The following is a 14,232-nucleotide window of genomic DNA, read 5'->3' as shown; positions in this document are numbered from 1 at the left end:
AAGGCAATTCGGCAGTTTGCCAAATTTAACATTTCCATTGCTAGACCAGATGCACACAGTCTTAACCAGTCTGTGAACAAAGGCCGATACTTTCACACTTTTCCATAGACGGTAGAGAGTGTTGGACATGAATTTGTAGCCCCCTACATCAACGAGACTTGACATTGCAGCTGCTGTAAAATAAAAGGTTTCATACGATTCCATCAAATATTGGTAAAATCATAGGCTGGCATTCGTTCATTTTACAAAAAAATTTGGAGAGATTGGCCAAGTGAAACAGACTTTCAGGCAACTATAGCAATTTTTATGATCACATTTCACACCGTGCTCAAATTTTCGTTGCAGACTCCCAACAAGGTGCACGTCTATCTGCCAGACATAAATGCTTACCGTATAGACTCCAACAGCTACAATGCAAATGACACAGCTGTGGACATGGAAGAATTTGGAGGACTTGTGAAGAAGATGCTTCGAGCCTACCATGTGTCGCAGCGCACACGAGAGTCATCAAGTCAGTGACAGAGCCCCCTTCCCCCCCCCAGGGAAGAAAACGCTTCTTCTACGCAGGTGCATATCTTTAATTAACAATGGGCAATAAACAAATGTGCATGAAGGGGAAAAAAAAGATAGGCACAACAATGTTTTTTTTATGCATGTTTTAGTACAATGTATATAACAACTCTTCCAGTTAAAAAAAAGTAAAAAAAAAATACATAAAGCCCTGTACAGGCGGATTTCAAGGCAGCAGCCTACATAATTCCACAAGTCCAAATAAATAGTTTGGTTCACGACAGGAGCGCTGCAAGCTAAATATATACAACTAGCTCTAGTGCCGGGACCATTCAGAAAAAAAAAAGTAAAAAAAAGCTAGAGAGGGAGGGGGGATGGGAAAGCTGGTGTGCATCTGAAATGAACCTATGCTGCTTCGCGCACGACACTTTCACGACGAACATGTTGCCATAGGGAGTCTTTAAAAAGGCTGTCCACAAGAAAGAGTCCCACACTAGTGCGTCTGGCACTGCACACCACCACGCGGATGGAAGTGGTCCTCGTCCTCTTCGTAGGCTTCCTTGTGCTGTCGCTGGCGCCGTGCTTCCTGTTCGGGATCCAGGTCTTGCAGGATCACCTGTGAAGAATTCAGCCTCACTGTCAGACCACCGCAACAGGGCTTGGCTGGGCTGACAATTTCTTCCCAAATGGCAGAAACATTATAAAGAAACACCAAGAAATTTACATACTGTTGCTCTCAATAAAAGCACTGGTCTCTAGAACCCCAGCAAGAGTTCTGCAGTGCCTTTTCATGCTGCTTTCTTAAAGGAACTATAAAGGCAACTATTAAGTCGACGTTGATTGTTGAAATAGCGGTCCAGAAACATAGTGTTAGTTTTGTGCCAAGGAAGGGCCTATTTTGAAATAAAATTACATTTTAGTGGTCCACATCGGGTTAGTGCACTATAAATTACCCGCCTCAAGAAGCGCACCAACTAACGTCACTGTTGCCGTTGCCCAGCTTTACTGCGCTAGTAGCAGCAGACCGAAAGCAGCGGGAGCCACAGCAGCTACAACGGCCATTGATCAATTTCCCGCCATTGGCTCCAAGATTGCAGACGTTTCTTGGTTCAACTGCGCCCCGCTAGACGACGCCACCTATCCAGTGTAACAACGAGAAAACTGAATTTTTGAACCACTCGCGTATTCCCCATAGTAACACCCGGCGGTTGTTTTTTCCACGAATCAAACAGAAATGAACGAGCAGCATTTTATTGAGTCTCTTGATGCACGGGAGGTTTTTTATTTAGTGCAGCTAGATCGATCACTAGCGATTAATTGTAGGCGGTTCGTCTAATGTCATCGAGGTCATCTCGAGAATGTCCTACTGCAGCGCACGTGTTATTGTGCACTTACCTCAATTTCTCTTTTGGGACGTTAAACCCCACATATCAATTACCTCAATTTCTCGGTAAGTAGAGCACTGTTGTTGATAATATTGTCATTTTAGATGTCATACATTAAGCTTCCACTCTGACGTAAATTGTTATTTGACTTTAGTGTCTCTTTAAAGGGGCCCTGCCACACCTATTCAAGTAATCAATGAAATTGTTAAAGCAGTTTATTATCTCTCGAATCGATTGCCACAAAAAATTTTGAATCCCTCAAGTACGAGCAAACTTGCACAGATTCGTCGCACACTTTTAAGCCACACAACACGTGATGACCAGGGAGCAAGAGGATTCACCCATCACAGCAGATGATATTGCTTCTCACTCAATACAGTATTTGTTTCAATAAATAGATGATGCATACTTCAGAGGGAAGAACAAATACGTTTTCAAGTGTTGTAAATATACAATTCATCATATCCAGATGCCAAATCTGGAACACAATAGCAGCTAAATGCATACAGTGACGGTTGAAATTCTTCATGCTTCACTTCAAATCACACGGTCACGAAAACTTTCTGCAATACATTTCACATACAAGGGCTTCAGAACTATGCTAAAAGTTCAACAGGCATCAAATGCAGAGATCGAAATCCATCCAAAGCCTGTGCTTCTTATTATTCCCATGGTGGCTCAAGTGCCGCTCTCAGAAAAATAACCTAAGTATGTTTTACATACTGTAATTACCATTATGAGCTTATCACATGTGCGCAAAATATTACATTTCCACAACCACTCTGCACCAAGGCTTTGCTGGTGATGCACAAGCAGCCATTTTAGAAGTTTAGACACCTGGCATCGTCACATCTAGCCAGAATCATGCGTGAAGTCACCAGTACTAGTCCCGTAGCCCGATGTCAAAGTAGTGTTGATGTTGGTAGCTGTGCCACAGGAAAAGAGACTTTAATGTGACAATGAAATATTCGAGAATCAGCAGAGCTTCACACTTGCTCGGTATACAGGAGGTCTGCCTTCCAGAGCAGTATAAAACTGTGTCAGTACCTTTTTAATCGTGCATGCTAAGAAAAATTTTTGCTATGCCTCGAAATCATGTTGGTGTTCCTAAGAACTTGCGTTTTGCAAGAGTTGAAAGGTCTTTGTTTGAGAAAGTCGAGAACATCCACGTTATGCACGAAGGCGCTCCAATAATAGGGAAATAAAGGCAAATTTGGCACCAGTCGGACATTCCGGAAGAAACTTAAAAACGGAATTGCACTCTGCTTGTGCCTCGACACACACGGTAAAAAACATATTGGTGCTCTGAGAGCGTAAAGGTCACACAGGTGCAATGAAACAGCAGGGTTCCCAATGCGGTGGGTTTTATGAAAGCTGTGCCGACACCGTAGTAACTGGGGATGGATCTACTGTATTCAACAATACCCAACCTGCCACATAGCAGCCCACAATGTGTTATGTTGTCAAAAATGGAAGTTTCGGGGCCCTTGAGATCAAGTACAATTTCCGAGACACACGCCAGCATTCAGAATGCCTTACCTCTTCTGCATTGTCAGGGATCATGCACTCGTTTCGTGCAGGTAGCAATGCCTCCAGCTTGCCAACAATTGTGGGGTCAATGCGATCCGGGAAGTTCACCACAAAGTGAAGAATGAGCTTGCCTTTCTCAAAGGGGTTGCGGTACTGAGGCATGCCTTCATTGAGGATGCATTTCACTGATCCGTTCTTGACCACCTCTCCTGAAAAATATATATGTATGTACATAGAGAGACTGTCCAACAGCAATCAACCTGCAGTGCCTTTGATTCACAGCTATGAAAGACATAAAAAACTAATTGGGGCATACGACAAGTTTTGTGACTCGGGAACCACTGAAAGCCAAGAAATCTTTGGATGCTTGACTAGTGGGTTTGTTCACGAACCTTCGCTGAAAAGTCACAGTGACTGCACAGTTATGCGTGCAACGGTAAGATAATCTAAAGTTATATTCTTTTTGTAGGCGCCGGAGTAGAGTTTACCAATCAAAATGATACTAGTGCGATGTTCTACGAATCTAGTTGAAGCTGTGGGCTTAACAGCGCCTACAAACTTGCGCGTACAAACACCATTGCACGGGGCACATGCAATTGTGGTAGAGTGCACAAGAGACTGAAGTTGTGACATGGTTGGCTCACCCATAGCTTTGATCAATCAAATGAAAAGTACCTAGAGTGTAAAATTATTCACTAGACCAAGGTAACAGGTCACCTGTGCTTTGATGCAAGTGTGCTGAGCCGGGTCACTTTAGAGAGAAAAACAAAAGTGTGCCTCTTATTTAGTCTTATTTAGGGGAGACGTGGGTCTTGAAATTTTTTTTATTACCGTATTTACTCGATTCTACCGCGCCCTCGATTGTAACACGCACCCGATTTCCACCGCGAAAAAAAAAAAAAAAAAAAACGTAAGACATCGATTGCAACGCACCCATTTTTATCGCTGGCCCGCACGATCACACCACTCGAAAAAACGACTCCTTTCGGGAGCGTCTTCCATTTAAATATGAGGTACGGGCGAAGCTTGTGCCCATCTGACGTGTAACAGAGCATTGCCGTCACTGTAGTTTTACCGTGGACTGATGTCAGCACGCGAACTCGCTTCGCCCCCTTCTTCTCGATGGCTGTGGTGCCAGGCATGTCGAAGTAAAGAGGCATCTGATCGGCATTCCCGATTTGCCCAAGCAGGTAGCCGTTGTTGCGCCGCAAGTTTAGGACGAACCTCTGAAAACTGTGAAGCTTTTCATCGTACTCCTCCGAAAAACTTTTCGCGTATGTATGTTCCCCCTCGGAGGGAAAAGCCTTTCCTCTTCATAAACTCTCTTAACCAGAAAAAAGGTGCGCGTTAGATTCGAGTAATTACGGTAATTGTCTGAATTGAATGAAACTTAATGCACTTATTCAGTTTCTTCTGCAGATTCCAAATCTTCTAAGTAGATTTTGGATAGCTGCATCAGAACAGAAGGTACTAAATTTTTATAATACACAATGAAGATATTTCTTACAGGGCATTTTGGCAATTTCAGCCATGTCAAACACAAAAACAAAGTATATATCCAGATTGCCAGAGAGTTGGTCTAGCCGGTGATGCTAATTTTATCATTCGTTAGCAACAAACTTCAAATGTAAAGTAAATGAATACAAACGTGAGTGAAAAATTTCTGACTTACCGTAATTACTCTAATCTAACGCGCACCTTTTTTCCGGTTAAGCGAGTTCATAAATCACATGCGCGTTAGAATCGAGTACGAACAAAAAAATTACGGTCAATCTATTGCCATCGGCAAATCCCAAATGGCCGCCCCCTATGTGCGTCGGCATGGCGCGTCAGCATGGCGCGTCGGCCATTTCTGCCTAAGTGTTTCCCATGTGCGGCACTTCGTACGTGTGCTGAGGAGTTCGTCATCTAGTAGTGCATTAGCATCGACGGTGTGGAAGGGCCGACTCCAAAAACTTGAGTGCACCACGATGCCGCTTTTAAAAGAAAAGTCATCGCGTGTGCAGAAACGGACGGAAATCGGGCCGCATCGCGGTTGTTCGGAGTTCCCGAAACGTGCGTGCGCGACCGGCGGAAACAAAAGCAGAAGATTGTCGACAGCAAAGCTTCACGCAAAGGCTTCAGTGGACCACAGCAAAGTCGGTTTCCGCAAATTAAAGAGCTGCTCGGCGAGTATGTGCTTGAGCAGCGAGCGGCACAGCGGCCCGTGACGACAGAACTGCTCCAAGTGCGTAGAAAAAGGTCTAATGCGGAGCCAGTTTAAAGCGAGCAGGTGCTGGCTAACTAACTTTATGAAGAGGAAAGGCTTTTCCCTCCGAAGGGGAACATGCATATGCGAAAAGTTTTGCGGAGGAGTACGATGAAAAGCTTCACAGTTTTCAGAGGTTCGACCTAAACTTGCGGCGCAACAACGGCTACCTGCTTGGGCAAATCGGGAATGCCGAACAGACGCCTCTTTACTTCGACATGCCTGGCACCACAACCGTCGAGAAGAAGGGGGCGAAGCAAGTTCGCGTGCTGACATCGGTCCACGGTAAAACTACAGTGACGGCAATGCTCTGTTACACGTCAGATGAGCACAAGCTTCGCCCGCACCTCATATTTAAATAGAAGACGCTCCCGAAAGGAGTCGTTTTTTCGAGTGGTGTGATCGTGCGGGCCAGCGAGAAAAATGGGTGCGCGTTGGAAATGGTTCCGCGGTGGAAATCGGGTGCGCGTTACAACCGAGGGCGCAGTAGAATCGAGTAAATACGGTATATTATTTGCAATCATCATGAATTACAATTTGGTGAACAACATCTAGAAGAAAATGAATAGCATAACCAGCTAGATCAATTCAATACGAACGCACTGGTATCAAACTTGTTATTGCAAGTCAATAAAAACATGTCAAAATGCACTGTAAGGCTACGTGTTACGTCTAAAATTATTAAACCGAAAAAAATGCAGTTGAAGTTTTAGTTTTCCATAAATTGATGTGGTATTGCAACACAACTGCATAAATGGAATCATTATCTTGTTCCTGAAGGGCAAAGCTACATAATGTCATATATGTTACAACAATGTCACAGGAACCATGAAAAATTTGCTGTATTTGCATGCATAGTCCTTGTGAATAGTGCGAGAAAGCTGCTACCAAACACTTCACCGTTGTATTTCAGCTTTTATGTGTACACTGTGCATAAAAATGACATGCCTATGGGGTCTGTGCTGTCGCTATTTGCGCCTAGGTCAGGATCACAAAAATAAAAAAGGGAAAAATAACACTGCTTGAATGTTTAAATTCTCGCAATGACAAGGGCTTCCAGGACGACTTACAGCCGTCCTGGAGGCACTACACGTCAGAGGCCTATTACAGTCAAGTCTCGTAATAGTGAACCTCACATTTTTTTCAGATTAACTACTTTTTTTTTAAATGTCCATTGGTACAACCTGAAAATAATTCTCTACTACTAATTTCAGAATAACCAATCGAATTTTATTGCCCTTATATCTCCACAACACTTGAAGATAAAGAATAGAGATTTTGTAAAATACAATAGACTCTCAGTAAACAGAAATCTGTTAAACGAAACTACTGCTTAAACAGAACTATTACCTCGGCAATACTTGGTTTCAGGCTTGTATTCTGCACCCATGTTCACCTCTCAGTAAACGGAACTACTGTTAAATGAAACATTTTCCTGCTCCCTTCAGGTTCCGTTTACTGAAAGTACTGCAGTTGCAGCTGTGTACACAATGCCCAGCTCCTTGTGTGCTAATATCATCATCGGAATGCCCATATATTTCTCTATGTGCCTGCTCTATTCATATGTGCAATAGCCCTATCACCATCAACACCGCATGCATTTGTTTTTCACATCAGGCTTCACAGTGCCCTTTGTTTCGTCAGGCAGCTCTGCCTGCACGCTTGTTACATGGCCGTTTTCTTGCCTTTAGATTGGTGGCTGCACATTCTCAATGAGCTCCAAAAATGCGGTGACAGTGAAAAATGCGACGCGAGTGACCTATGGGATGCAATCACTGAAAGTTACCGATGCATGCTTCACTAAAGCTAGAACACTATGCAAAGTGCGACGACAAAGTGTGCACGTCTGCTTAGCTGACAAGTGATAAGGTCCATATCATTTGTAGAGATAGGAAAACTCGAGGCGGACTAGAGAATCTGTAGCTCTGCAAAGAATCTGTATCTAATGCCAATGCTTCAAAGTGCATGGGAAGCATGTGCACTCTTGGAGCTTGTCTTGCAGCTGTCGAGCTGCATCCATGAGGCAAAGATTGCATCCTTGCTCAAATAAACGTGCATTTGTAGCATAATATTTCGCATTTGTTTTTTGGTGCTTATCAGAGCACAACGCTATTAGAGCATCATGTATGTATGCCCAGCACAGATAAAAGAATCATTTCCTTGCATTTAAAACTTTTTCCCGAATTTTCAATATTTTCACCACAATAACTTTTTGAAAATAACGATGACTTTCAGAAATAAACAATTTTTAGCGCTCCCTTGAGATCTGTTGTATCGAGATTTTACTGTAGTGTGAAATCTCACCGGGCAGGTTGGTGATGCCCAGCGTCCTTTTGTCGAGCGTAGTGATAGTTTTCTGGAAGCCACACAGTGCCTCAGTCAGTGTTAAGTCGATACGCATCATCAAGTCGGTGCGGTTGCGCTTGAACACTTCATGCTCCTTCTCGTCGAGAACCACGATGATGTCTCCCGGCTCCAGGCCAGGCTCCTGGTCACCCTCACCACTGAAGGTAATCTTCTGACCATCTTCCATGCCTGACAAAACAAGATCGTCAGGTCAACAACTCTCTTCACAGCAAGGAGTAGAGCGACATTGCAAGTGTTGACTTCTGGCCTCATACATAAAGGCCAGAGTTCTCCCTTTTCAAAATTACATGACAAATTTTTACGATACTACTCTAAAAATTTTAAAAATGGGGTATTTGGGGAATGTTTCTGCTACAGAAGAATAACGGTCATCTACTTCGAGCACTTTCCTCGCATTATCACCACGATTCCTGTAGTTCGTGGTCACGAATGGCGCGAAAGGAAACGCAAGCAAGACAGACGACAATTGTTGTGTAGCAGAACTACTCCCTCAATACTCCATTTTTTTCTTAGAGTGTATAGTGACTGCTCACAGGCAGGGCCGTCTGATTGCGTGATCAACCAAACATCAGACTCCAGTGTGCCGTACCTTAAGAATGGACATGGCATAAAAAAAAAACTATTTCTTAACTGCTAGCACCATACATGAACGGCAATGCTTGTACATTAAAAACGCATGCTTTTTCTAATCATTCCTCTTGCTTGGCATGTGCTGCCACACTTCGGGGATACATTAAATTTTTTTCATGCCCCTTCCTATTCTTTTGCTGAAAGAGGTGACCTGGCAACTGCTTGTGCACCTAAGTTGTTCGCAGTTCAGCTGGTTTGAAATACACTCTTTTTGATCACTTTTCTTGTTTAGCATGTGCTGTCCTGCTACAAGAAACCATGAAGTTTTTTCCCTGTGTCGATGTCTCTCCGTTGTTGCTTCTTTTTTTTTAATGCTTTACAAAACGGCACACTGGATATCACTTGCGCATTCGAACATGCCTGCGATGTGGCTGGTTTAAAATTCGCACCTGATCGATCATTTCTTTTGCTTAGATTGTGCTGCCATGCTTCGGAAAGACATGCCATTTTCTTTAGGCACCTGTATCTCTGGTTTTATCTGTTATTAATTTGTTTTTGTTTTTTGCTTTCCAAACAGCCACGTTGACTTTCACTTGTACATACGAAGGTGCGCGCAGTGCAACCGGTTTCGGTTTTGTCCTTTGCATCTGCAAAGCTGATCGCTGTCTGGATTCTAATCTTTTTAAAGAATGACCGCTTGCAACTCTTGTTTATTGCTCCCCAGAACGTGATTACACAAGTTTCTGTGCGGGGCTAAATTACACAAATGAAGCCGCCATGGTCGAGTTTCCAGTTTTGGGGAACTCTGAAAAACTATGTCTCGTAGGCCATAAGACGCATTACCATATATAGCCTTTTTACTCTCACTCGTTTTGCTGCCCCGACAAGCGCACTACCATAGAGATTTCTTTCATGCAGTCACTCGCGCAATTCGCTAATGCTATGGAAGAGCACACCAGTTGCTCTGCTGCTAGTGAGTCGAGCGGAGATTCTTTCGATGCAGACTATTCTCCGAGGACCCAGAGAACACACTACGTCTGTGCACGGAAACTTTGCAAAGAAATCACTCTGTGTCGATCCATTCTTCAGATTATCCCATGTTTTTACCAGGAAAATACTATGGTGTGCTTATTTGTGTATGTCTGCGAGCTATGCTTATTATATCGCATAATTTTATTTATAAACATTGTAAAAGTGTTTTTGTTTCAAATTTTGCTTGATGTTACTGGGAATAAACAAACCGTGGTTATGTAACGAAATTAAACAAAATGATTTTTTCGATGCTTTACGGTCATGAAAAAAGATTAGACAATTTTTATTCCAATGGTCTGAAGAATTCATTTCAGTATAAAAATTTACTAACTTTTGGCATGCACCCCCCCCCCCCCAAAATATCCACCGTGAAAAGTGAATATCGACCGTGAACCTTTGCGAGTTTAAGGATATATGCATTCCCATTTCAAGTGTGAAATTATTTTTTTAGCATAAAATGTAGTTTTTAAAACAAAATATTTTACATAATGTGTGCAGTCCGCGCTCCTTGCGATTACTTGCAGTTGCCTGGGTAGTTGTGGGTGCAATTCGAGAAGCTTGCACATCGAGTTTCTGTACATCTCAGTAATGTCTTTAGAGCTCATCATGAGAGGCAACAGCTCGACTGGCTCATTCCGGAGGCTTTTGCTTGAAGAGATAGGCCTAGGCCATAAGAGAGAGATCACCCCCCTCTCCTTGCAGAATCTTCCATATGCCAACTTCAAATCTGCAACCATGGCACTCTGTTATGGGCGCGTGGGCCACAGCTGCTTCATCTGCAACGGCTACGTCTATTGTCCTCGGCAAAACGCGACGATCAGCTTGTAGATCGGCGTGGCTGTCGCCATAGCTCGATCGTTGAGTTTACCATAACCACCACTTTTGCTCTAATGGGTTTACAACATACATTTTTGTTGCACTGCACACAATTCTGATTCCAGATTAATGTGATATGCTCATTTACTCTTTCTCTGCTCAGGACAAAACAAAAATGTGCTCCCCATAAGGCACATGAAATATTTTCTATCTTTTAGTACAAAAATAACTGCACACATACTTGAAATCAGCACACAATTATACATAACCTCACTTAGTTTAATCGAAACCCATCAATGTTTATTCCTTTATAAGAGTAAAAAAAAAGTACTCCTTCCTGAGGAGTTCCTACCTTTACAGACTACACAGTGCTGCTCAAGAGTGTAGAGCCATTTGCGTTAGCATTCCAGAAGAAACTTGTACAAGCAGGCGAAAGCTCACCCTTATCGATGTGGACCTCGAGGATTTTCCGCTCGCGCACCACCTTTTTGGCATTGCAGTTCTTGCAGCGGTCCTTGGGGTTGATGCGCTCCCCTTCGCCCATGCACTCCTGGCAGGTGGTCTGGATGTGCTGCACCATACCAGGCACCACCTGCTGGATGCGCACATTCATGCCCGAGCCGCGGCAGCTGGGGCAGCGCTCCACTGCACCCTTGCGGCCACCACGACCTGCACAAGTTCATCACTGCCCGCTCAGCAACTGCAGCTCAACTGTTTCAAGAACAAACGGCAATGCCATTGTCTCATCACAAGTATCACAGGGAATGATGAACTCCAGCCATATGAGCATCACAGCGAACGACGCCGCCATGACATCCACATTTCTTTCAATTTTATATTGCGAAAGCAACTTAAAGTGGCAACAGCAGTAGCAAAGCTTAGCAGCTTATCATTAAGTTATTATTTTTCACTGCATATTCAAAGCAGTAAGCCTATCAACAATATCTGCACTGAGCCATCGACCAAAGTAGGCTGCTGTTTATCCACCGCATTCCATGTTGCCAAAATCTCTTGGAGACTCATCCATTCCTAGTTCAACAGGAAATATTTTGCCCTTCATGATATTTCCAAAACGTCTAACTTTTGCAAACGGTATGCAGCGAGGCGCTGTTTTGCTCATGTGCCCCTAACCTTTCATTCTTGTTTCATGCATTACTTGGATCTAAGTGCTGCGTTGACAACAGCGTACATGAATGTTTTTTCTCTGGCAGAATAAACATTTTTCTTTCATTCAAGCTGGTTGAAGAGTGCACATGCGTGAGCGTTAGCGCACCGAAACACTGTAACAAAAAGCTGGTCCACTATGACCACGACCATCTATATACGGTAATTTTCACATAATGAGAAACGAGCGTACCTGGCTGAGATCAATATTGATGTCATATGAGACAGTGCTCCATGAACTTGCACCCTTTATCAACAACAATATTAACAAGGCTTAGTATGACGACAAACTTTGTGTAAGAATTTTAGCCCATCACCGCAGCCACCAATTTCACAGCCTGAACAAGTGGGCGTCAAGTTGAACGACCAGGCAAGCACATACAAAAATCTGTTGTGCTTTACCCCACAGGAATGGGGATTGTCAGCGACCTTCAAATGCTTCCAAATTGCAACGATCATTGTCCGACAGCTCCAAGGAGCTTGTGCACGTGGCACGGTCGGCAACAGACACAGTGCAGCATGACCGGCGTATTCATTTACCTGCCAAGCATCTGCTTTTTGGGCTTTCGCAGTTTTTGTGCACTGCGCTAGCAGGAATGGCATGGTTGGCGCGAATTCCGATTTTCGCTAACTTGCACATCACACAAAAGCACCATTGCTCGGCTGGGTTTCGGTGTTGCGCTTCAACGTTCATTTAAATTAATATGAAATTCGATAAGTATTAATACTATAAGGTCTGTTGCAGGAACGCCCGAGAACATAGAACAATCATTACTATTGCATGGTCAAACAATCACCGAAGTCTGCCTTTAGCCCACTAAGGCCCATGCAAGAACTATTTGTTGGATTTCAGAAATTCTAATCAGTGAAATCGGAATGTTGAACTGTGTATTTTCTATTCTGGAAAAATTAAGTGTACCTTGTAATGTACGCTGGGCACTAATGGGTTGATACAGCAATGATTACAAAATTATTAAGACCCACCTTCACACTTGTCACAAATGGTGCAGCGCTGAACCGAGAGCTTCCTGGTGGCTCCATTGTAGAGCTCCTCTAGAGAGACAGCTAGCTGGTGCACAGTGTTCTTGCCACGGTTCTCTCTTCGCCGGCCCATGCCCCCACCAAAGAACATGTCAAACAAGTCCATGGGTGCCGAGAAGCCTCCCCCTCCACTGCCAACACCCTCCTTAATGGCCTGTTCCCCTCCCTGGTCATAGACCCGCCTCTTCTCTGCATTGGAGAGCACTTCATAGGCCTGGGAGATCTGCTTGAACTGTAAACAGGCACACAACACTGTCATTCATAGAGACTGCATAATGCCACCTAATTCACATGGATACGCATCAGTGTCTGTGAAGCAAAGCACTAAATAAATGTCCTTATTTATATGCAATAACATGAGTTCAATTTTAAATGCTAACACATCACAAAGTGCAGCACCCATAAATGCCTCTCCCATGTTTCTCCTAATTGGCCCAGTAATGTGCTTGATAAAGCCACTCTGTCCCCACAAATTCAATCACACTTAAACAAACTTTATGCCTCCCCTCGCACGCTTGCCTTCTCTTTGAATCCACTCCGTTACCATCAATGACTATCCGTTACCTTGGCGTCTCGCATGGCCTCGACTTCAACAGAGTTGTTTGAACACGCCTTCGTTCCCCGACCGACTTTATCTTCCTGTCACTTACGTTGTACGTATCATTTTTCCATGGCTCGAAATCAGGCTTAACCTTTTTCGTAAGCGTGCAGGTTTCTGCCCCACAAATAAGAAGCGGCACGATGAGACTGTTACCAACTTATCTCTTGGGGAGTACTGGTAAACTGTCATGATCCGGCACGATTTGACGACGGCGATCAAGCTGCAAACGTGGCATTTTCGAGCTTAAAATCTCCCACACTATTTCGTCGTCGCTTGATACGCAAGTGGTTTGGTAGTCCGCGACGCCATAGGAGAGCACACGTACCCGTTCGCCTTCGGTGGGGTTTTTATCCGGATGGTACTTCAACGCCAGTTTTCGGTACGCCTTCTTGAGTTCGTCTTGCGTACAGTTTGGCTTCACGCCGAGTATGTCGTAGTAGGCGGTTTCCTTGACCATCGTAGTCGAGCTTCCTGCAGCACACAAAAGACTCTCACATAAACCTCGTGGTACTAAATCAAAGGTGACTTCAAAGGAACGCCGGCAACAGACAGCCGACGTAGAACAGCACTACGCATGAGCTGGTCTGTCTGTTCTGAACTACCGTAAAATTTTAATGAACACCAAAATTAGTGGACTGACTAGCCTGCTGACCGCACCAAGTCTGGCGATGCCAACAATTACCACTAGCGAACGCCTGATTTTAAGGGCCCAACAAGTCGTTTAAAAACTACTCCGTGAGGATCTAAGAGTGCTCACCTTATAATTTAGTATACACACTGATGTCCACGGGCAGATCACAAGAGCGTTGCAGCTTAAGAAGCGCTACAACGGGAGCAGCAGCTCGCCAAGCAATGAATGACGAATCGGAACGGAAGCAGTCTAGAAAGTTCTAGAGAATCTCCATAGGCCTCGTCTTATATCGCGGTGATGCGCATGCGCTCAAAAACGTCACAGCACCCGATCACGT

At 44.0% G+C, this 14,232-nt stretch overlaps 2 protein-coding genes across 5 annotated transcripts in view; one reads left to right on the top strand and one right to left on the bottom strand.

The window, feature by feature from the left end:
- The window catches only part of LOC119172579 (uncharacterized), a 116,482-nt gene extending 115,206 nt beyond the window's left edge, over positions 1–1,276 (top strand). For all 4 annotated transcript variants that reach the window (XM_075892518.1, XM_075892516.1, XM_075892517.1 and 1 more), the window contains exon 47: positions 346–1,276. In XM_075892518.1, the coding sequence (XP_075748633.1) occupies positions 346–519 (174 nt within the window). In that variant the 3' untranslated portion in view covers positions 520–1,276. The remainder of the gene's footprint in view (positions 1–345) is intronic.
- Droj2 (DnaJ heat shock protein family (Hsp40) member A4-like) lies at positions 555–14,187 on the bottom strand. Its single transcript, XM_037422730.2, has 7 exons — positions 14,022–14,187; positions 13,590–13,735; positions 12,607–12,895; positions 10,900–11,127; positions 7,978–8,208; positions 3,435–3,634; positions 555–1,126 (listed from the first exon to the last, which is right to left on the bottom strand). The coding sequence occupies exons 2-7, from the start codon at positions 13,719–13,721 to the stop codon at positions 1,004–1,006; spliced, it is 1,203 nt and encodes a 400-aa protein (XP_037278627.1). The 5' UTR covers positions 13,722–13,735; positions 14,022–14,187; the 3' UTR covers positions 555–1,003.
- Between the last annotated feature and the right edge of the window lie 45 nt (positions 14,188–14,232).

This window comes from Rhipicephalus microplus, chromosome 4 (assembly GCF_043290135.1).
Source record: "Rhipicephalus microplus isolate Deutch F79 chromosome 4, USDA_Rmic, whole genome shotgun sequence".
In the NCBI taxonomy this organism is placed as follows: Eukaryota; Metazoa; Arthropoda; class Arachnida; order Ixodida; family Ixodidae; genus Rhipicephalus; species Rhipicephalus microplus.
The sequence above is the reverse complement of the archived record's forward strand: the minus strand, read 5'-3'. Positions and strand labels throughout refer to the sequence as shown.

What these genes read in the sequence shown, in the direction of transcription:
- Droj2 (XM_037422730.2), bottom strand. Translation starts at nt 13,721, where the DNA reads ATGGTCAAGGAAACCGCCTACTACGACATACTCGGCGTGAAGCCAAAC. An exon ending in CGAGGTCCACATCGATAAGG is followed by an intron (nt 8,209 to 10,899) that starts GTGAGCTTTCGC and finishes TTGTTTTGTCAG; the next exon opens with GCATGGAAGATGGTCAGAAG. An exon ending in GGGCATCACCAACCTGCCCG is followed by an intron (nt 3,635 to 7,977) that starts GTGAGATTTCAC and finishes TATATTTTTCAG; the next exon opens with GAGAGGTGGTCAAGAACGGA.